Genomic DNA, 23,402 nt, shown 5'->3' with positions numbered 1-23,402 from the left:
GTTTTTCAGAAAGGCAATGACATATCTTAGAAGCTCCAAATTATGGATTGTAGTGTCTCTGGCCCCAAATCTTCACTACATTCGAGATGCGCTTGGACATACTAGACAGTGATTCTAGCTGTCTGATCCTCAGCCCTGATAAAATCTGGAGCACCTAGGGCTTACTCTAACCTATGCTGCTTCTGCTGCTTCTATAACAGTGAAGGATCAGGCATTATGGAGCTCAGCTCCATCCCACCCCCTTCCACTCTGACATCCAAGAGATACCTAGGCCTCCCCAAACACACTTTCTCTTTCTCCTTCAGCCAGATGTGAGGTGAGGCAATTGGCATCAGATAGTGTGGTTATGCTACCTTCCCTAATTTTCACCTACAGAATTTTCCCCTGGCCTGGATAATTCTCCACAGTCAGTCTGGACTTTTAATTTCCAGCCCACTGTATCTGACTGTTCTAGCACTGGCTAAAGTCTGGTTATACCATATAGATCTGAAAGGTATTAATAATGAAATATGTCATTGATTGATCAAACAATAAAGCAGAGACCTGACAAACTGCAGATTTTTAGTATGGGTTCAGACAAACACAACAGCATCAATAGATAATATATGTGATTGATGTGTCAGCAGGTAAAATGAGCTCACCAGTAATGATTGAGGTTTAGCACTGTTACGTTTTATAAAAATGTCCTGCCATCTCATGGACATAACTGCTATAATAAGAGAGCACCAGGACATTCTAAAGAGACTATCTGGGAAAGTGAAATAAAATAGGAATCCAACAGCAAACTTCAGAAGGGATCAAATATTCTCTATTTGTGTTACTCTAGGAAGGTCAAGGAAGTGTTCTGACTGCCCCTAAAAGACATTTTTTTAAATGAAGTAAAAAGGATAAAGATTAGAGATGGGCAAAAAAGAGGAACATTTTGTGAAAAATTTTCATTAAATATTTACTCCCTTTTTTGGACAAAAAATTTTGAAATTGAAAAGTTTTGGCCAACTGTTACAATGATCCAGAATCCAGAAGTAGAAGTTAATTGTGGTACAAAGTGCCTTGCCTTAAACACAGATTGAAATGTCTCATATATCATAAAAGATGCAATTGCAGCTTCATAACTATAGCTTTTTCCAAAACATGACATTTGGAAGTTTCATAAAATAAAACAAATTCATAATAATACTTTGCACTTTATATAGCAATTCCATCAGAGGATTTCAGAGTTCTTGAATTAAGATTCACAACACCCCTGAGAGGTAGGCTAGTATAATTTCCCCCTGTTCACGTATAGGAGAAGATGACAGAGAGATTAAGTAATTTGCTCAAATTCACAGAGGAAGTCTGAGGCAAAGCAGGACAGAACATACATCTCGTAGCTTCAGCATCTACGCTTTTGCCACAAAACCATCCTTCCTCTCTGTAAATACCACTAGAGCTTTGATTTACTGTAGTTCTACTGTATTAAATATGACACCATATATACGTTCTGGATCATAAGGCTAATCCCATAAAATTGATAGACATATAGTTGAAAAACCAAGAGAAGCAGAGCAGTGAAGAGAGAGGAAGGTTAGCATCCTATAGTTGGACAATGTTTTTCGAGGCAGTAGGTAGTCCTTTTTATATACCAGAACATATTTTTGATTTTGCAAATGGTAAATTTTGCAAATCAAGGTGATTGCTCGCATTTCAAAATGTCAAATTTTCAGCCTTTCAACAGTATGTCTGTCTACCTTATGGACTACCAACTTTATGGAACTGGACCATATGTCCAGATCCCGATATATATGAAGGCCAGTTCTAACATAAGAGCTTTACGGTAGTCATGTGGTAAACCATAGTGTTTGCAGATGGCTGCAATAAAATCATTCAGGAGAGAAAAGGTGCAGGGATGTAAAGCCTTCAAAGTTTCTTGTATGGAATAAACAATTTGATCTGAATAATGCAATGTGAAACTCATTTTCAGCAATGAACCAACCAGTCTGGTTCAAAATGTTGCTTTTAATTTTCTTTCCTAATCCCATGAGCATTTTAACTTCCTTCCTATTTTTCTTATGGGATTTAGCTAAAAAATTAGAACTAAAGTGTAAGAAGGAATGATCACAAGGTGATGAAATTTATCTATAGCACAATCCAAACCTCAGCCACTAAACTTCCATGACAATGTTAATAGGTTTTTTAAAACATGCCAGTAATTTTTTTATAACTCAGTTTTAACACTATCACTAGCATTTTCTAAAATGTCTCTTCAAATTCCTTTTTATTTTTACCTGCAACTTGAAGAAGGTTATCATGGGCATCTCAGTAGGCTCAGAACCATGATTGCAGGGGGGGGAGTAATGCTACCCCACTGTTTGATGTCTTTATTATGAGTCCTCTTGATTTAGGGCAATAGGAACTGGCATGCAGGATCAGACTAATGATACTCCAGTATTCAGTTTCTGACAGTGATAAGCACCAGATGCTTCAGAGGAAGATGCTAGAAACCCCAAAATGAACAATTATAAAAATACTTGCCCATAAGGCAATGTTTCTCAAAGTGAGAGTGCACCACCCCAAGGAAATGCTCAACTTTCATTTTAAAGAAAAGTCCTTCGCTAGCAGTTACACCCGTGAAACAAACCTTCAAAATGTGAAGCAAGTGTAATCAGTTCAAAGAGGTCTGCCTGAGTTTGCAGAGAGCCTATACACTAGCTCTGAGGTGTGCATTTATTTCAATGAGTGGAACCTCAGATGCCAATGATGATACTTTAAATGTCAATTTGGTAACTATTTTACAGCTCCTTAAGGCACGTAAGAAAGGAGAGGAGGTCTCACATTATAAAGATCTACAGATGGATTCCCGAAATATGTGTGTGTGTGTCTGTGAGGGGAGGGGGCATGAAGTACTAGCCTAAGCAGTTGGAGATTGACATCTTTCCTGAAACATGAAAACTGGTCTCACATGTTTATGCTGTCTCAAGAAACTAGCTGTTTGTATTGTTTTTTGGAGCCCAAGTCCTGTTTTTCCCCTTTCCAAAACATTTTGAACTAAAGTGTGGGCTTTTCACTTCCTAATCCAGTTCTGCCCTAGGCTCAAGTCAAGGAGATAGTCTATCATGGCCAATGTAAGTGGGGATTGTAGGGCTTTTACACACTTCTTTATCTTAGGGTCCCATTTTACATTAACCTCCACCCCTTCTCCACAGTAGTCAAAACCACCTGCACTTGGAAACAATTAACAATTGCTGTATAATGAGGCAGTAAAAAGTGAAAAGTAACATGCAACCTCTTTTCTCTTTAGGCACCTCAGGCCAGTGAGAGGGACTTACTCCATTTAAATAGCTCATTGAGGGTCAGGTTTTACACTTTACATTAAGGCAAAGGGAATTTTTATATTGATTTAAAAATGCGGGATCAGATCCTGAGCAAGAAACAATATCACTCCTCATTTCAGGCCTTGTAATATATCAAATTTCATTCTCTAACTATGCCACCGGGCCAGCCTTACTTGAAATTTGTTAACATAGGGATTTATTCTGTGAGCTGCTGAGTGCCCTCAATTCATGTTGCTTTCAATGGGACAAGATCTGTCAGGACTGGGCTCATAGTCTGTACATTGTATTTTGGAGTGAGCAAAAAAAATATTAAGATGCAACAAAACAAAACAAACAAAAAAGCACAAACAACAAATAAACAAGTCAAGAAAAAAAGTCAATCTGAGCTAAGCAAAATACATTATTTCTTTTTTGTTGAAAGTCTCAGCATATGCTGCATCTTATGTCGCACAAGCGTACTCATTAAATATTATGAAATGTACAACATGCAATGAAAGTCTAACTGCACATTTAAGGCATTCATACCTGTGTGCTCATATTTGTGTCGCAGAAGGGAACTGCTTTTCTGGAATGTTTTGTCACATAAGTCACATGCATACATGCCACTTTCTGTCTTCTTGATCTTCTTTCGGGACAGACAGGAGTCAGAGTCTGTCATGTCGTCTAGGCCTGACATGTAGTCTGGTGTTCCATCAAGCAGTTCTCCCTGTGATGTAACCAAATTGTTTATGTAAAACATTGTGCTTCCTGTATTTTGTGGCTTACTGCAGCATCTTGTCTTCCTACAGTATATAGAATTAGGGAGCTATTCTATAAGACTTAAAATGCTACTCAGCAAGGACGTGATCCTGCTAAAACTTCTGAGCACAATGCTTAATACCATGACTAGTCCCATTGGCTCATGGGCTACTCATGATAATAATAACTACGCCGAGTAGAAAATGTTTACAGGACTGGACCTTGCTACCAAGGAACATCTGCTTCTGTCACTGTCCCTCTTGGTCTTCAACTGCATTAGAAAACTCTGTCTTCTTTTGAACACTGTAGTAAGCAGTTGTATGAATTATCTAAACAGAGAGTGTTTATGATATAGATGCTAAGTATTTCAGGGAGCAGGAAATGATAATGTAAAAGACTACATTCAAAGATCATAAAAGATATTTTAATATCTTTTATGAAATAAATATAAGAAACAACTAAAGATCTTTTCTGTCAAAACATGGAACCGTAGATATATTCTGTAACTGTAGGAAGGTTTTAACTGAATTTTATATTTAGGTACAAAATATTATTATTATGCAATCCATTTAAATGTATGTCTCCCAACTAAAGGCCTCAAGCTATATTTTTATATTTAATTTTGTAATTTGAAATAGGGAATATTAATAACACTTCTTATCAATGTTCTATCTATGTTAAAACAGCCTTCAGCATTAAGCAATAATGAATGTGGATCAGTAAATTATTAAATTTCTTGATATTTATTTTGTCTTGATCCAAAGAGAGTGCAAACTTGCATGATAACATACATTTCCATTTGCTATCACACAGTTCAGTTTTCTTAGACTAGTTTGCACTAATTAATATTAGAGAAGATTAAATAGGCTTAAATACATTTACAAAGAGGGCAGATGTACTGTAAATTGGAATGGTGGAACAGCTGTTATGGAGGTGCAGTGCTATTTATGCTCCTATTGTGCAAAGAGGGATTACAGGCTATAACGTTAAGCCATACCTGATTTTCACATTTGAAACTATAAAACATTGTTAGTAAAATTACTAATGGAGCATAATAGGTCATAGGGGAATGTCCACAAATGTAAAAACTTATTCATCTATAATCAATTAAACTCATTTAACTAAACTGTGTACATTATATTTTAATATATAAACACATGTACATTCTTACACACTATGAATATCTGTAGAGGAAAGTGATTTCGCTAGACTAATCTTTTGGCATATTTACTTAAGTGACCATATCATATACCCTTTACTCATTGACTTAAATGGGAGTTTACCTGAGAAAGGAATATAGGATCATACCTAAGAACTAACAAATGTAACCCAAATCATGCCCCTTAGATATAAACATGGAGGGGACTTTACGTGGAAATGGGTGGGCTCAGATACCGCTTCCACAGACCATTCCTTTCCATTTCTGGCCCTCCTGCAAGCCTCTGTGTGGTAAGTCAATGTAGGGGTAAGTAATGGGAAATGTATGTGCTGAGGGGAGGTGTAGGTTGGCCTGAGGCAGGGCCAAGGTTAGAGATACACATTGTCCTTTCTCTGGCTTCATGGAAACTAGTTAAGAAAATATGGAGTCCTCCTGTGGGTCTTGGAGGCTGCCATGAGCTGGGGGAAGTTCCAGGCAGAGCAGTTCCAATGAAGCCATGGTGTTAGGGAGCCTACAGGCCTTTTAGTGGTGCAGAACCATTATGGAGGTACAGGGCAGTGTTTTCTGTCAATGGGAATTCTCTGGGCCATTGATAGGTATATAAAATTCTCATGGAGGACAAATATAACCCTAATGAAATTAAAAGCTAAATATGAAATGTGTTCATATTTCTTCTGGGTTGAATAAATGTTCCCATCATAATTTTCAAGTTCAAGCTAAAATTCTGCTATGTCTGTTGGAGAGGTTTCATTTCACTTTGAGGACTATTTTTTTCATATAAAAGGACATGACGAGGGATACTGAAATATAGCCTTTCAAAACAAACCAATTATGACCATGTACCTGAAATCCTTGTTTCCGCTGGAACTTTCTCCTTTGCTGCATATCAGCAAAAGTAGCTGCTCCAGTTGGATAAGTATAGGCCATATGTGGTAGGAAGCTCATTTGATCTAGTCCTGGGTATGGTCGCAGCCCAGGAATACTGGTCTGGACTGGTGGCATAAAAGTGGCCGGAGGAAATGCGCTTTGTGGTGGGAGTGTTGTGTATAAAGGTTTGGCACTAAATGGGTTCAAACCAAACACTGGGTTAGTGCTTTTATCCAGATTATTTGAATTGGAAAACTCCTTCTTGATAAAAGTCAAGTTTAGCGGCTCATCTGAATTTTCAGATGATGAAGAAACACTGTTGTGGTCTAAATTTATGCTACTAGATTTTGTTTTGTTCTTTGTGGCTATAACACTTTTGGGTTCCTTCATTTGTTTTGGTAAAGACAAGTCCAAAGGCTCAGCCTGAAGCTCCTCAGAGGAGAAACTGTTTGGAGTGTAAGAACTACTATGGGAGTTTTTAGAAGATGTGGAAGAAAGATTTAAAGGAGAAGGAGTATTACTCCTGGAGTGGTCCAATTTATCAACTGGTTTAATATTGGTAAAATGTGTAGGTTTTGTTAGCCTGAGAGGAGTATCACAATTAGTAATACTGTTGTGGAGTTCAGCTATAGATGGTGAAGTTATAGAGTCCACAGGCTTTATTGGAGATCTGGCTGACAAAGAGTCTTTAGTGGGAGTGTTAGTGGCAGCCAGCACTGCCTTGGCACTGGTTCTTTCCAGTGATGGTGATCTGGAACTTGAATACTGGTAGAATTTTCTTTGTTCAAACCACTCCTTCACAAATTCCTGAGGAAGGCCAACGGCAATGGAAATTTTCAGTAGTTCATCAGAGTTGGGTTCCATATTCATAGCATAGTATGCTTTAAGTACAGACATGTGGTCCTTGAATGAATTGATGGGGCTAGTCATTCCTTTCTCAGAAAGTACTGATGACAACAGGAGGGCGTGCTTATCAACAAACACTCCAGGTTTGTTGGGAACCATGTTTTCATGAGGTTGAAGGACTGCCTTGATTTCTTCATTCATCTTACACAGGTAACGCTCATGCTGATGCAGGGGAATGGGACCAGGAAAGCTTTCTTTACAGAACTGGCATGAAAATGGAGTGGATATATTGTGGTTCTCTATCATCTTATCTTCAGTTACCAGATCTATTAGCGTACGCAGCTTCTCTTTTTTAATATTACTGAACTGCCTTCTTGAGTCTGTGGTCAAGCTCTGGAGACAAGCTTTAGCTTCATTGACTTTTTCTAATGTATAGTCAATAATACTTTTAGTGGCACCATTATGACTCACTACTGGAAGACCCACTGGTGGAATATTAGGTGAAGTAACTCCTTGTTCCTCTGTTTGAGGGCATGGATCCTTCATGTGATAACCCTTCAGCTTTGAGATCTCTTCAGCCTTGCAGTCCATTTTCTGCCTGGAAACCGTGTTATCCACAATCTGTAGGACCTTCTGCACCTCACTTAAATTACTGCCTATTGCAGGAAACCCAAGTAGTGGTGCTTCCATCCCTACACTTAAGTGCTGCATTGGACTTTGAGCAGAAGCGTGAACTCCTAATGGGCTGGTTGCTCCAAGTCCACCGTTCATAAAAGCACTAGCTCCACTAAACCCATGTGTGGCCATAAGAACCTTGTATTCATTGAAATCTAGTGGTTCTGTTTTAATTTTCAGTAAGCCTGTTTGCTCAGACATACTAAGTGGTTTGCCGTTCTCTAGCTTGTTTCTCAGCTGTGTAATGGCTGAATTAGTAGGAGAGGAAGATACTGAATTAGGAGAAGAACCCGTCTTGATATTGTTTCTCATTCTGCCATTTACAGAGATTAAGCCAATACATTTCTTGCTGCTGATGTGCGAACTGTAGGAGCCAGAATGGGAGAAACGTTTCTTGCAGTTTGGACACTCATATGGTTTCTCACCTAAAATGATAATTAAAACCAAACATTAATATGTTATTAATAATAATAATAATAATAATAATATTACTGCTATAACAATTGATCTTATACATTTACCTAATTAGATATTGATGTTGTCACTGGCTAACAGGGAGAGAGAGGTAATGATCCTACCGCACTTATTCTGGGTGCCAAAGAATCCTATGAACATGGCTGAGCCCAGCATCTCTCCCCATATCACCTCTGTGGAGTTTTCTTGTTTCGAGGTTGATCCTAGCTTTTGTGGGGACCTATACAAAAAAACCCACCTGGCTCACTACATGCCTGTGATAGCCAAGCAATTCTGTGCCAGTTCTGCTAGTGAGGCAGTGCTATTAGTGACATTACATGTGTTACTAAAGGAGTGTATGCCTACGGACCCTGGTTATGTAGAGCTCTGTCACCTCCTAGATACAGTGGGCACAATTAAAACTCATCCTTAGTGCCACAACATATTCTAAGAGTAGATGATACTATTATTGCAACTTGGAAAGTGATAGTTGAGTTTTTAATGATGCGCACTGTAGTTTAGGTGTATGGCCTTAATCTTAGCACTGCTGAGGCCAATTATAAATCATTGTTTTTCATTTGACAACACAATGCCTGAAAGTCACCAGAGTGACTGAAAAATGGTATTCTTTGTCACATGTAGGTAAGTCTTCTGCTAAAGTAGGGCAGTCAAATCCATAAAGCTTAAATTCAATTCAGCCTTCTCAAAAATGCATTCAGATACTACAAGGATGGGCACTGTATAAAAAATTGGGTCCTGATTCAGTAATCACATGCATATAGATGGACCTTTGCGGCTGGGAAGAGCTCAAGGGGTCTCTGTGTGGACAAAAGTGTCAGCTTGTAAAGATCAGATTGCTGGATCAGACCCCAGCTAGCTAAATAGCTAGATTGATAGCTAGATAGAAAAAAATGCCTTAGCTTGCAATACAATATGAGTCATTCCTCAGATGCCCATTATCGCAACATATGAGCCATATTTCATTTATTTCCACTTGGACATTTTCATTTTTTTTAAAATTTGGTCCCTCCAAAAGCCAACTAAACAAAAATTTCTGAATTCCTCTGAACTCAAGCAGCACAGCAAAGCATCTATTATTTTTTGTAACAAGCATTATTATATCAAAATCTTACAGCAAGATCATGCTATTAACAGCATGATAAATGAGGATGAATCAGATATTGTTTATGAAATACCTTAGTATCTCTAAGAAGCTACAAACAGAATTGTGTAAATTTTAAGCAATCTTTAAAACTCAGCTAATTAAACAAAATGCAAATGAGAACAGCAGCACCTCTGCTACTCACCACTGTGAATTCGCAGGTGTTCCTTCAGATGGTGTTTATATTTGAAGGCCTTGCCACACTCAGTGCATTTGAACTTGCGATTGCCTGCTCCTTGGGTCAGCATTTGGTGCTTAGAGAGAAAAGATTCTGATATGAATTTTATGAAAGAGGAACCAAGAGTTTTCTAGTTAAAAAAAAACAAAATTAATTTAACTCTCTATTTATCAGGCAAACCAAAAGGTTTGCATATACATTTATATGTCTCATCAGTGTTGCAATAAAAATCAAAATGTTGGCAGTAAACTGAAACAAATGCAAAAGTGCTTTCAGATGAGCATTCGATATTTGCTTTAGAATTATTTCCTAAGTCTCTCATCAGAAATGTATTGCTTTAGGTATGATGAGAGAAACTGATTTGTAAAAAGATTTGTGGTTCTTATTAGTCCTAGCTTCTAAACATGTGGAACGCCTCTTGTTTAAAAATCCTGTTTACTGCACTAGTAGAAAATACAGTGTTACATTTCAGATTTCATTCATTATCAAATATATGCCACAATATCTTCAGCATGAGGCTGTAGCTGCTGGAAAATTTTTATCACAAACCAGCAGGAAAGATTTCAGCTACCTTTCTTATGGTGGGTTCTCCTCCCCCCCAGTGCTGTGCTAAGGAGTAGGGGCAAAACAAGAGAAAAGTTGGTTGAAAGGACAAGTTAAAAGCAGCATAAAGATATAATCAAACACAGCTGACCTTTTTGAACAAGTGAGAAAAGCACTGTGACTTTGAATTCTGAAAAAAAATACAGTCATCCACTCTGGATGCTCAAGGTAGGAGGTCAGCTTTTTTCAAGTAGCAATGACACAAAAGCCTATTGCAAAAAAGACAGCATAGAAACGGTATGACAACTGCTAGGGTGTGCTGAATCTTCCCACATTCCTAGTGAGACAGATGGTGTTACATGGGACACAGGGAGGTTTGTTCAAACAGCAGCAACCTTCAAAGATCAAGCAGAGCCCAGCCCGCCGAGCGCCATTGAGGGACCAGCGCTCATATGTTGCTGAGTTGCATAAACAAACAGCAACAGCTGTTTTGTCTCCCCCCATAGCCCTCAGAGGACTACTATAAACTTTAGTTGTGCCACTGTTAATATGATACAATCATTTTAATTTACTAATTGTAAATGCCATGAGCAAATGAGGGGACTTTTCAACACCAAAGCTATCATTCATAATGCGCCAACACAATCAGACTCTTGCATGTGAAATTTCAGACAGTTATGTTGGATAAATATCTAGGCATTTTAACCCAGTGTTTTTAATAATATAAAGCAAAAGGGGGGAAAAACCCTCAGATTGTGTTAGATTAAAAAAATTGTATATGCAAATGTTTTTGCCTACCAGAAAACCCTGAAAAGGAAGCAATCTGAGAAACTGCACCAGAATCATTTATATTGATTTAAGATCAAGCAAGAGATACTGTTCTCTTAAAAATGCTAATTGCAAAATTGCATGATTAGAAGATGTATGTTTGCTTAACTGTATTTACCTTATGCTGAGAAAAATCTATTAAAAGATACATAGTTGATTATGATTTTTAGTTTAGATTTTGTTTCAGAAAAATAAATATGGTATAAAGCCTATATAATTTGATACATACACACACTCATTTATTAAGTTTAAGACACACCAGTTGTGTTTCCATTACAACACTCCATAACACCAGTTATCAGAGGCAATTCTCTAGGGAACAGAAGAAATAGTTTTCGTACAGTATGTAAAAAGCTTTGGGATGCAGCCTTTTTGAGTAATCAGTTTGTGAATGAAAGGATGCTTCAGTCACCTGTTCAAAACACAGAGCATTGGCTTAAATGTAATAGTGAAATGAACTAAATAATGCAAGCAATAATGTTGCAAGGTTACTTTTAACATATCAAGGAACAATCATTTTGATTTATAACAGATATGCTAGTAGGATATATATATTATAGTGATACTGCAATCCTAACGTGTGCATAAGTTATTGGCATACTCAAAAAACATAACCTATACATTTTATGAAAAGATTTACTCTAAAAATGTGTAATTTTATTTTAAATGCAAAATATGCATAATTTTATGTGATTGAAAAGGTTATTCAAAAATAATGAAAAAAAATATTAGTAGATCTTCTACCATGTCTTTGAGTTCCTAGTTGCAAAAACTGCAAAGTAAAAGTAGGTGAAAAATGGAATTAAAATTGCTGAGATGTTTAATACTGTATAATTAAAATGCCACAGTTTTGTTCACTTTTTGAGGAACATAAAAACGAAACTAAAGTCAAGTTAAAGTGCAAATAAAATTTTTAAATTAGAAATTAACACACTCATTCGATCGTGAACATAAGACTATTAAATCATATTAGAAGAGACCATCAAAAAATCATTTAGACCTCAATTAAAGCTATTACCATTAAAAGATCTGCATCTTCAAAATGCCATGAAAAATTAATAATGATTGCCAATCAAAGCAATATCGTTTCTCTAAGGGGTTATTATAGAAAGAAATCACTTAAAACCAACCCCCCACCTGATCTGTCCCTGGCTTGTGCGTCACCATATGCCGCTCGAGCTGGGTGCGGTAGGCAAATGTGTAGCTACACAGAGGGCAAGAAAAGTTCTCCTCATTCTTCTCGTGGCGGTACTTGATGTGCTCCTTCAGTGATGTCAAACGCTTGTAGCCCCGGTCGCAGTAGGGGCAGGTCAGCAGCTGGGCAAAAGCATCTGGAGTTCCAGGTGGCAGGTCTGTAACCGAGAGACAAGAGAGAGAGAAGCAGGCCAAAAGGTCAGTAAATCAATGGCAGCTAATGGGCTTATTGCCCAAGATGGTATGACAGGAATCATTGCAATCTGCTACACTAGAGTGCCATCATTTCAAACTGGCCTCAGAACACAACATTGCCCTTACACACCCACAACAAACTTGTATGAATCATTTCATACTGTGCTAGAAAATTAATTAAAGTCCTTATTCTAGCTTTTTTGAAGACTTAAATAGCTGAAAAACAAAGAAATATTTTTCTCAATCAATTGACGATTTGCATTTCATTTTAACCTGTTATGTTAATATGACACCGGCCAAATCATTCTCATGGACACTTTTTCAATTATTCACCAAGAAGTAAGAGAGTTATAGGTCAATAATCCTAAATTTCTCATGTAAAAATTGAATAGTTCAGAAACTTAAAACCATAGAGAGAGCATTTTTCCTTTTTAAATTAAGTTTTAATTGTTCTTGCTCTTTATTTCATCTACAAAATAATTTGCTGACTAAAAAATCACAATACACTAAAATTACAGTTCCAATCTTTGCTCATGAAATTCCATGCCTCTGCAGCTGCTCTTCAATTTTTAAGGTAAACACCCAGGCATGTAGTGCATTTATAATTGCAACAGCTGCAAGAAGTCAGGATAGTGGCTAAAAATGAATTACAGCCTCACCATTTTCTTCTTGCCCATTGGCCTCTGGAGTGCCAAGGCGAGACAGTTCTTCAGGGGCTTCTGGGTAAATAATGGCTGTGTCACTGCGCTGTAGGTACTCTGCTATGCTGACTGCATGCCCATCTCCTTCCTCCAGTTTCCTTTTGGCAAAATATTCCTCAAAGTCCGACGTGCAATTTGCATTCTTAACTAAAATTGGGGGAAGGGAAAAAGAAGTGGTTTTGAGTGCATTTTCCCTGTAAGATTAGGTAAGTTTATATGGTTGTTTGCAAGAAATGCTGACACTTGCGCTGGAGCTACAAGTCTGTGATTTGAGCCTGATCCTGCTGCAGACTTTTAGTCTCACTGGGCCTGCTCCAGCTCCTAACGAATTCAATGGGAGCGTTGCCATTGACTTTCATGGGTGTAGGATTGGGCCAAATTACTTAAATGAGACCATTCGTGAATCAGGGAAGCAGAAGTTTACTGGCCTTGATACTGCAAGTTAGTATTCTGCATGGATGGACTTTTGGACCTCAGGGAACTCCTGTGAATTCAGTGGCTCTCTGTGTGTGGGTACAGGAGTCCACCTGCTCAGAGGAACTTGCAGAACTGAAACCTTGGGGACTTCTACTCTATCTGCTCTTCCTGCTCAGTTCCCACTGACTCCTTCTAAACTGAGGATGCTCAGCTCTTTGCATAGCACCTCACGGGTGTAGGTCTGTAATTTGTGAGTAGTGAAACACACAACCAATTACCCCTTCAAAACTGCCTTGTCTTGTGCCATTTTTTTTTCTGATTACAAGAACAAAACATTGCTTTCTTTAAAATTCATAACATTGACCTTATTTTTCTTCCTGGAAAATTCATCTCTAGGTAATTTACAATGAGAAAATACATTGTTTGAAAAATGTGTTGCTCTTACAATTTTACAAATAGAACCACATGTTTCCAGCCCATAACTGGGATACAGGGCCTAAAGCCACTTTTATAGTCCATGCTAAAGTTTTGCTTTTTTTCTGAAAATGTAAACCTAATTTTTTATTGTCCATGCAACGTCCATGAAGTATAATATGTTCTCAACCACAGAATATTCTGTTGCTAACAATATGCATTTCTTCTCCCAGAATTTGAATATTGCATAGAGGTAAGATCTTATAAAGTCTGGGACATTATAGACAAATATTAATGCAAGCAGAGGAGAACTGGGAAATAGACCATTTTCTTTCTCTATTTTTTTAAATAAAGACAATGTGAATTCAGATAGTTATTTTTAACAGACCATAAATTAAATGAATAGTTTATGATCAATGACATTTTTAATGTATTTTTCTGTAGGACAAATAAGAAAGCAAAATTGTGATATATTTGATTTTTCATGAACCAGTCAAAAGTAAAACAGGCATGATTCTACTCTCCCTTACACCACCGTAAATCAGGAATAACTCCAATGAAGTCAGTAAAGTTGCATCAGTGTAAAACTAGTGGTTCAGAAGAATCAGGCCCAAGAAGAATTACAACAGTGCAAAACTAGCACAAGTGAGAGACAAACCAAGTTCATCGTGTTTTTGAACCATTTAGCAGCTCTGCCTCAATTTTTTACTTTTCTACAAAAATGGAAGATGCAGGCAAGAGTGGTGTGTTCTCTGAATGTGGAAAATTGTGCCCTAGGTTAAACAGTTGAACATTTCTGTTTTTTCCAAAGTAGATTTTTACCACATTTTAGTTATGAGAAATGGATAATGGAGAGAAATGATAAAATATGTTTATCAGATTTACCTAAAAACAAAAAAAACAAACAGTTTTTATAAGAAAACAATTATCAAAGTGCAAGATGATAGTTCAGCATAGCTTTGTTTGCTTCCCATATACCCCTGGAAGTGCCTTGAAATAATTTACAGATGGAGGTAATTCTGGCAACAATCTCATGGCTCTAGCCAATTAGAATTTCCAGTTCCCCTGACTATACAGCATCTTTCCTCTATGTACAACCTGCTGAGAATGAGTTAAAAACACAGTGGCGTCCCTAAATGTGGGTCAAGATTAGCAATGGATGAAATCAGCTGGGATAAAATAAGACCTGGCCCATGAAAGGTGCTGTGCAAGAGATAAAAATTCTCTGTTTATCTTTGGAACAGGTATTCAGTATCTACTGCTGCAGTGCAAGCTTCCCCAGACAGTCTCCAATATACATCAGCCATACTGAAGACGGACAACATGGTTGATGAATGAGTGAGATTGTTATTCAATTGCTATACTAAAATGCTGAAGGAGTATGAACATGAGGAGCTGGTTTGGCCAATCATTGCATATTCACTATGCAAGCGCCACACATTGAACTGATCAAATCAAATCCTCTTTCATCATGTTGAGATAAATAAGTTTTTTATATAAAAAAAGAAGCTGTCTAAACCCTGAATGGAGTTTTAGCCACACAAACCTTGTCAATTTAAATGGGATTCTTATGGCTAAACCCATCAGTGAGAAGTCCTCTAAAATTTCTCTATAAGCTTTAAACAAGCAAATTTTTGTCAGTTCAAATGAAGGGCCAGCATCATTATAAATTGCTGTCCACACTTCCATGAGTTTTTGACATTTTATATGGAAGGAAAGAGGATATGGAACAGCAAATTGTTGAGTTGCTCCTGATTCTTTGTATGTATCTGAAAAATCATTATGGCTTCTGTTCAATTAGAGTGTCCACCTAATATAGTTCATATGTTACATACAAAGTGCCAAATGCTTATTTGCAAACAAGAACTTGTTTGTTAAGTAGGGTATGATTATATGGAGGAAAGACTGGAGTTCTGAGTGCAAATTGCAGTGGGAATGTATGTGTGTAATGCAACAATTTGTCTTTTATGTTGTGGGGAGAATATAACAAAATGGTGGTTGCTTGTACATAATCATATTTACACACCGAAATATCAGGCTGTGTTCTGGGTATGTCTTTTTCATAGCAGAGCTGAAATGTTCAAAGTTAAGCTTGAAACCCCATGTTTTTCTTCTCCCATGGTGTCTAGAATTTGCTGCTCCTGAGGTAATTTATGCCTGTAAAGTGTTAGTATTCCCTGATTCAGAAATGTTCCTTTTCAGTAATTAGGCACAACAGTATGAATTAAGGATATTATAACACCCTTAGTCTGTGGGTTTTAATCCTGAGCTTGGGCTGTCTAGGTTGGCCCAGGAACATGTTTAAAAGCTGATTTTGATCCAGCAGGTTATACTAGCCTATTGTAATACTATAGACTCTGTGATTCTTAAATCTGTGGATTATTTAGCTTCTGTGCATATGCATGGAATCCAGGATCTAAAGCAAATGTTTATGTCTAGTTTTTAAACCCCTAAAAACAAGGGGATTTAGCAGAAAAGCTAACAGATCCTTAACTTAAACAATGCTACTGGTACTGTAATATTAAAGATTAACATGAATAGCAAAGGTTGACCATGTGCTCGTCAGTCTCTTACAAGATGCATTACTGCTGAGAATTCAGAAATTATGGAAAAATCACCTAGTATTACTAAACAAATCACTTGATTATCATTAGGTGTGCCTCCCCCTAAACCCTTAGTTGTTTTCCATGTAAAAAGCCGCACTCATAGATCCCTTGTGGACTGAAATTACACAGAGAACCCACACTCCTATCTGTGAGTCAAACATTTAGTACAGTAGGTGACCTCACCAATAAGTAATATTTTATTTAATTATTAGGGCATGGAGAGTAGAAATATTTTCAGTCCCAAAAGCTGGTGTATCAGAGCATCATGCTAAAATAAAATACATTAAGGAAAAGATTAAGGAGGTGTTTAGTATCTTTAAAAAGAGAGACAAAGAGGACACTCAAGGAGCTTGGGAGACCAGTTATTTTTTGTGGGAACTCTTACTGTGAGGTGGAGATAGCTGCTCCTAATCGCAAACAAAACTAATAAAACCACAGCCTTCATTAGGCAGGAAGTGACAGGCCCTCATTGGTACACATAGATTACGGTCTGAAAACGGCCTATCCTTCTAACCTGCCAAGTTTTACTTCTGTTTTCCTCTCCCCTGAAGGTTTTTTTCCTCCTTCTTTAAATCATATGAAAAACATCGACAGCCAAAGCTTATTAGCCAGATGTTATTAATATAAAAAGGGAAATGTTGTTTGTTCATTAACAGGGAATCTGCTCATCTATCTCCTAAAAAAAAATCCCAACTGTAATGAAAGTAATCGGACCAATGAAGTAAATCAAATGATTCTAACAATCAACTATTTAAAAACAGCTTTTATGGTACATCATTTTGCTAAGTAGCCCTTTTAGAGACCTTCAGAAACAGTTTGCAGATTGATTTAGTATGGCTGAACTATGAACTATACCTTTAACTCTAGTGGAAGCTTTTGCTTGTATAAACTTTATGTTGCTTAGCATAAAAATTTAGAGGATAAAAAAAATGTTTCATGCTACCCATATATAAAAGTAGCAAGGGCACAAGCATAGTAAAGATCTTTCTGTTATTTCCTTTCTATGTTAATGACATACTGCAGTGAATTTTTCCTAAAAACAATCACATTTGCTGCCTGGCCAAATAATAACTCTGTAGTTAGTTCTACCCTGTGAGCGACTTGGATATGAAGTCTTCTGAGGTCACCTAGAATTGGAGAACCTTACAGGGGTAACATGCCAAGCCTTCAGGAGCAAGAAGCATTTTGTATTATTTAGCAGTGAGCTCCCTGGACAATCCAGAAGCATTCATAATGCTCTCTAAAAAAAAGTCCCATCTGGACTTCCTTGGGCAAATGAAGATCACTGTGATGTTGTCTTTATTGAGGGTGTGTCACAGGGTGAGTTGGTCCTCTAAGGGAACTGGCACTCAGCCTCACCTGTACCCAGACTTAGTTCATCTCCTTTGGTGGAGGGCTAAGTCACCTCAGTGACCTAATCACACTCAACGTTGGTGGTTGACAATCTGGGAGGGGAAACTGAGGCAACACACTGTGGGAAATTGAGTCAACAGACAGTACCAAAGCCAGACCACATAAATCCTTACTACAAGGAGCATGTCAAAGAATTCCTCCTAACATACTCCCAAAAAGGTTAATATTTGTTATTTAGAGATAGGGTTTTCAAGAGTTCAGTGAAGCAAGAGCAAAATTCTGACTGAAAGTCACGTGATTGAAAGTGACTTTCACTATATATTTTTTTTTTATTTTTCTCAATAGCCAGATGTAAGGTACATTATTTCATATTGAAAAGTATCTGAAAACGTTCAGATAGAGATTGGATGGCTCTAGGGATTAACAATGGGTTATAGGATCTTTCACTTCTAAATCCAGCTCAGTTGGAAGTGACCACTAATCCTTACCATCAGAGGTTTGGTGGTGTCGAAATGAGCTAGAGAAGACAGTCTAGTTGCCAGTGGAAAGATGTCCACATCACAAGAACAATCCTCACAAATGGCACTAGCTAGTATCAGGTCTGGCTCCAGCTTTTTTGCCGCCCCAAGTGGTGAAGAAAGAAAAAAGAAAAGAAAAGACCGATTGAGCGGAGCGATAGAGCTGCCGCCGAAAAGGAAGCGAGGCACTGAAGGACCCACCAGCGAATTGCTGCTGCGGACCAGGACGTGCCAATCCAACAAGACCCTTTCTATTGGCCACCCCAGGTACCTGCTTCCTTCGCTGGTGCCTAGAGCCGGCCATTGCTAGTACTCTTATCAATGGTCTCAGCAGAAAGGACAAGGTCTCAGATACCACAACGATTCATCTACCCTCTCTTCCCATTAGCCAGACCCTTAAAGATTCTTTGAGGGGCAGGCTTTTGAGCAGGGTCTGACCTGGTCTACGTAGTCTGGTTAGGTGTATTTTCAAGATCAATTTAGTGGGAAGTTATCCTCTACGATGCTTTTCAAATGCAGCTTGCCTTCTAGTGTAGACAGGGCCATTGATAGAAATAGCTGTTACACAGGTATATAGAAAGGAAGGTGTTCCTGTTATTATTGAGGTTTATTTTAAAAAATGACTAAAATAAGGGTTCTTCCCACCACCCAACCCAAAAGTTTTCTTAGGATTTGGAAAAAAAGGGTGAGTCCCAGCATAGGCCAGCCATTATGTGTGATATTCTTCCTTGCTCCACCCATGGATGCCAACTTCCTCTCTGCCCGGTGGGTGCTCGAACCCCCCACTCCTGCTCCCCTCTTCCCACCCCTGCACCGCTCTCACCCCACCCCCATTCCACCCCCTTCCCCAAGTCCCTGCCTCTGCCCTGCCTCTTCTCCGCCTCCTCCCCTGAGCGTGCTGCATTCCTGCTCCTCCCCTTCTCTCCTGGAAAGTCCTAAGCGCTGCCAAATAGCTGCTAGGTGGTGGGCGGGAAGGGCTGGGAGGGGGAGGAGCAGGCATGTGGCGCGCTTGGGAGAGAAGGAGGCGAGGACAGGGATGGGGGAGCTTGGCTGCCGTGGGTGCAGAGCACCCACTAATTTTTCCCCGTGGGTGCTCCAGCCCCGGAGCACCCACGGAGTCAGCTCCTATGGTTATGAGAGAACCTCTAATCATGAAGAAGTTGTGGGCATTTCATGTAGTCTGTGATTTCTCAGTCCCACAGTTCAGTACTCCAGAGTAACTATTACATTTTAAATGGCAAAGCAATGAGGCCCTTTAGAGGGTTTCTGGTTGTTGTTTGAAAATAAATCTTCAACAAGGCACAGTTTCCTATTGTAGACAGGGCCAAAGGCAGCTCTCCATGACTGTCAAGGAGTGATTACACTTCCTGGGTCAGATCCTCAGCTGAAGACAACAGAATGACACTGATTTAAACCAATTAAGTGAGAAAGAGCTGTGGGCCTCATGTCTACGCCCAGAAGATGATTTCTGACTGGTTTACAGGAGGAGTGGGACACCTCTTTTCTGGATTAAGAGTAGAGTATGATCTATGGGGCCGTCAGCTGACAGGTCTTGTAATACTTTTCTCCTGAAGAGGAGACCTAAGGCCACAGTACAAAGTAGAAAGAAGAGACTATCAAAAACTGGAAAAGGAACGGTATGTGGCAACAGGCCACTAGGTTTCCTCCCCTCCAAGGAGACAACACAACAAGTAGGAAGGAGTCAGGGCATGTTATGGTCAGAAAAATGTGTGGAAAGATAGTCACAAAGCCTAAGATGGCACTTGAAAGATTCTTGTAATGGTAAATCAGATAACAATCTAGCCTTTTTTCTGAATCAGACATCTGAACCTTTTCATGTCCAGTTACTCCAAATACCACATATGTGAACATATCTTGAAAAACCAAGTGATTTTAGAATATTTGTTATTTTCGGTTCTGTATAGCAATATTATTAAGGATATATATAATGATAAACTGTGACTCCATTCTAATTCACTCATTACTTTTTCATGCATAAATCTAATGTATGAAAAAAATCATTGATATGTTTTTATTTTTCTATTATTTTCTCCCATAAGAATTAGAAAGTACATTTCTTGTGTTATTTAGTAAGGACATTGTAGGTTTTATGTGGGCGTGTACCAGCATTAAGGATGTGTGAGTAATAAAATCCTTATAACATTTGGGTACCATCTTTTATAATAACATTTCAAGAAGGCAGTACCTATGAATCAAACATGATAATATGATGCATAATGATTTACCTGTGCTGGAAAACATCTACATATTTAAGTGTAAATCTAGCAGAAAGTAAGGTGAATGTAGTAATGCATGAATCATCTATAGCAAAGGGTCTTTGGGAAGAACATGGTCAAACTCCAGAATTCATTTGGATAGAACAATAGAAACAGAAACTTTTTACGGCTTTCACAGCTATAGAAAGAGATGGCTCAAAAATAATGACTGTAAAATATGTAAGTTCCCTTTCTTTTTCCACAGAAATGCATGGATTTTAAGAAGGGAAAGAAAGAGATGTGGAAAGTGAAAAAAAAGATTAGCTAGAAACAAAATAATCTCATAAATATGCATTTAAATTGTGTATCTGTGTATATATGGGGGGTTGTGTGTGTGTTTCTGAAAAGGTATCCAGATTCTCTGAAGTATCTCACTCTCTGTTCCCTGTTAATATGGGGTTGCCATAAAGAATGCACTCCGTCCTTATTATCAAGTTCTTTGTACAGTCTCTCTCATTAAAAGACTACAGTATCTTGGCCCAGGTACTTTAAACTCATTCATTCACCCTGACTGCAAAAACGTCTCCTCCCAATGCTAAAATCTATTAGCTTACAATAATGCTGTTAAAATGAATGGGGTTGAGGCATGGTGGGGAAAAGAGAGATTGAGTTTTCACTGCATACCCAGTTTGTACCACTGTAATCAAATTTGGGGGAGAGGGAGTGGAGATTGAAAACAGGATGATTATTTAAACATTTCTCAATTGTTCAGCTAGACAAATAAATAAATTGTTTAGCCACTTCTTCCCTTCATTCACAGCTAATTCTAAATGACACAGAACAAACATGATGTTCAAATGGACCATTTGCCTTACCTGTACCATTGTTTCCAGTGGTCTGAATTGCGGCTTCAGGCCCCATAGTGTCATACTCCTCCTTCATTTCTTCTGCAAAATAAGCACATGCATTTTTAGCATTTGCAAATTATTGAACAGCTCACAAAGCTAGCAAGCACCCTGCAGTAACAAGGAAGACTCTTTTAAAGGAAACAGAGAAAAGGCCTGTTCTAAGCCTCTATACAATGGCTTTGTTCTTGTAATTGAATGAATTCAATCATGCTAGCTGGACAAGAACTTATTTACTTTAAACATTACAGCAAGTGGTGAAAACCAGAGGTATTTATTTGGGCCAAATGAACGCCTTTTTCTGATATCAAATCCAATAAGCAGTGTGGTGGAAAAAAGCTTCTTATTTTTAATAATCAGTCAACTGCAAGTTAATTATTTTTACCTGGGAGGAACAGGCACATTACATGAAGTGATGGTAAATACAGAAGAAAAGGTTTTGGACAGCAGATCAGTCTATTAAGATTATTATCATACACTTGCTATTGGATTTATCATCCTCATTTTAACTATATAGACTTGGAGTAAGGAGTGTATTAATATCAGAGGGTGCAAAAATTTCTAAATTTTAAACTGTGGACAGCTAAATTATGTTTGCTTAATTTGTCTGTGCTCCCTTTGCATTTGCAAAGTATAGATTTGTGCCTCAAAACTGGATTATTTCAGATGAAAATTCATACTTATTGTACAGAATTAACTGTCTACCCATCTATTTGTTATGTACCAATTTGCTTTTGGTGAAGTTGCTGGGGTGGAAGGTATTTTAAAATAGGGTTTTTAAAGAGGAGCTATCTTCAGCCTACTAATGGATAGAATATCTTTTTGATCTATTTATCCAACTAACGTAGATATTTCTAAGGTACCTATCATCTTGATTTCATACTGATGATTTGTTAGTGCAGATGCAACAGGTATTCACACAAACTTGGTGGACACAGTTTAGGTGCCCACATTTGAAAATCTGGCCCTCAAAATGATTTCCATGGGCAAAATCAAATACACACAGCTCTCTCTCTCTTATTGCTTTCCACTTTCTGCCAATTCCCTTCCTTTTCCTCTTTGCACACATGCACAAATATCTAATCTATTTCTTTCATTTTCTATGCAAACACAACAGTACTTAGGATTTGAAATTTAAACAGAGGGCCTGATAAGTTTTATATTTAGCTGGATTTGTCAGAAATGAAATCTAGAACAGCATCCAGAAGTGGTTCAACAAAAATAGAGTTTTCCGCAAATGATCATGAACCTGTGATAAATTGGTGACAGGGAGGTTGATTAGCAAATCAAAATGACAGAGTATCAAGGAGGTCAAAACACTATTCAAATTCTTACTGATACATGAAACATAAAAAATTTTATTCCTTATTTTTGTGATACAACTTTTGATGACAGAAAGTGGCTCAGTATTAATCTAATGACAATGATTTGACTGAAGTCAGGGGAATAGTTTAAACAGAACACATTCTTGGTTCATTCCTAAATTTGCAATCTTGTAGTATTTTTCAGATATCACGTTCTACAAATAATTAGTTGGTAGACTAACAGATTCTAATTGTATCATTCTAATCAAAACTAAAGCACAAAATGACTTCATTCAGAGCTTTGCAATCACTGTACAATGCTGAAGTATAAATATATATGTTTATGGCTTTGAAGATTAAAAAATATAATGAAAGCCCTTACGTTCAAATATGCAGATACAAACAGATGCTAAATTTGTACAAAAGCATATAATATGCAGACCAGATGAAAAATATTTGTTCAAACTGTACAACAGGCAAGCCAGGCTTGATTCTTTTCCCAGATCTGGCCTTCTGCCTTCTCTGGGGAACATTTTCACAGGGACATATTGCATCCAGAACATTTAGGAGTTCAATATGCACTAATAAAATCTTGTCAGTTGTGATAATTGATCAGCTAAAACAATCTTACATGTGATATTTTTACTATTGCCTACCAGAAATTTTAATTAAGGTATGGTATTTCTGAGAAGTTCAGCACTAGATATAAATATAGCTGCTGTGATTTTCTTCCTTGATCATCTCATGTGATTTCTGGTAGTTAGGAGTCACAAGTATCATACGTTTTCCATCTGAGGGCACAGCTACCCAGTCACTGAG

General features: G+C 37.8%; 1 protein-coding gene across 5 annotated transcripts in view; it reads right to left on the bottom strand.

Moving 5' to 3' along the window:
- Window positions 1–23,402, bottom strand: part of ZEB2 (zinc finger E-box binding homeobox 2) — a 126,779-nt gene that overhangs the window by 8,640 nt on the left and 94,737 nt on the right. For 4 of the 5 annotated variants that reach the window (XM_032774489.2, XM_032774490.2, XM_075070241.1 and 1 more), the window contains 6 exons: window positions 21,250–21,321; window positions 12,809–12,997; window positions 11,898–12,112; window positions 9,357–9,465; window positions 6,052–8,021; window positions 3,837–4,017 (listed from right to left, as the gene is read on the bottom strand). In XM_032774489.2, the coding sequence (XP_032630380.1) occupies window positions 3,837–4,017; window positions 6,052–8,021; window positions 9,357–9,465; window positions 11,898–12,112; window positions 12,809–12,997; window positions 21,250–21,321 (2,736 nt within the window). The remainder of the gene's footprint in view (window positions 1–3,836; window positions 4,018–6,051; window positions 8,022–9,356; window positions 9,466–11,897; window positions 12,113–12,808; window positions 12,998–21,249; window positions 21,322–23,402) is intronic. The other variant, XM_032774492.2, reaches the window with a different exon arrangement.

This window comes from Chelonoidis abingdonii, chromosome 10 (assembly GCF_003597395.2).
Source record: "Chelonoidis abingdonii isolate Lonesome George chromosome 10, CheloAbing_2.0, whole genome shotgun sequence".
Taxonomy (NCBI): domain Eukaryota; kingdom Metazoa; phylum Chordata; order Testudines; family Testudinidae; genus Chelonoidis; species Chelonoidis abingdonii.
This window is presented reverse-complemented; position numbering and strand designations above follow the sequence as displayed.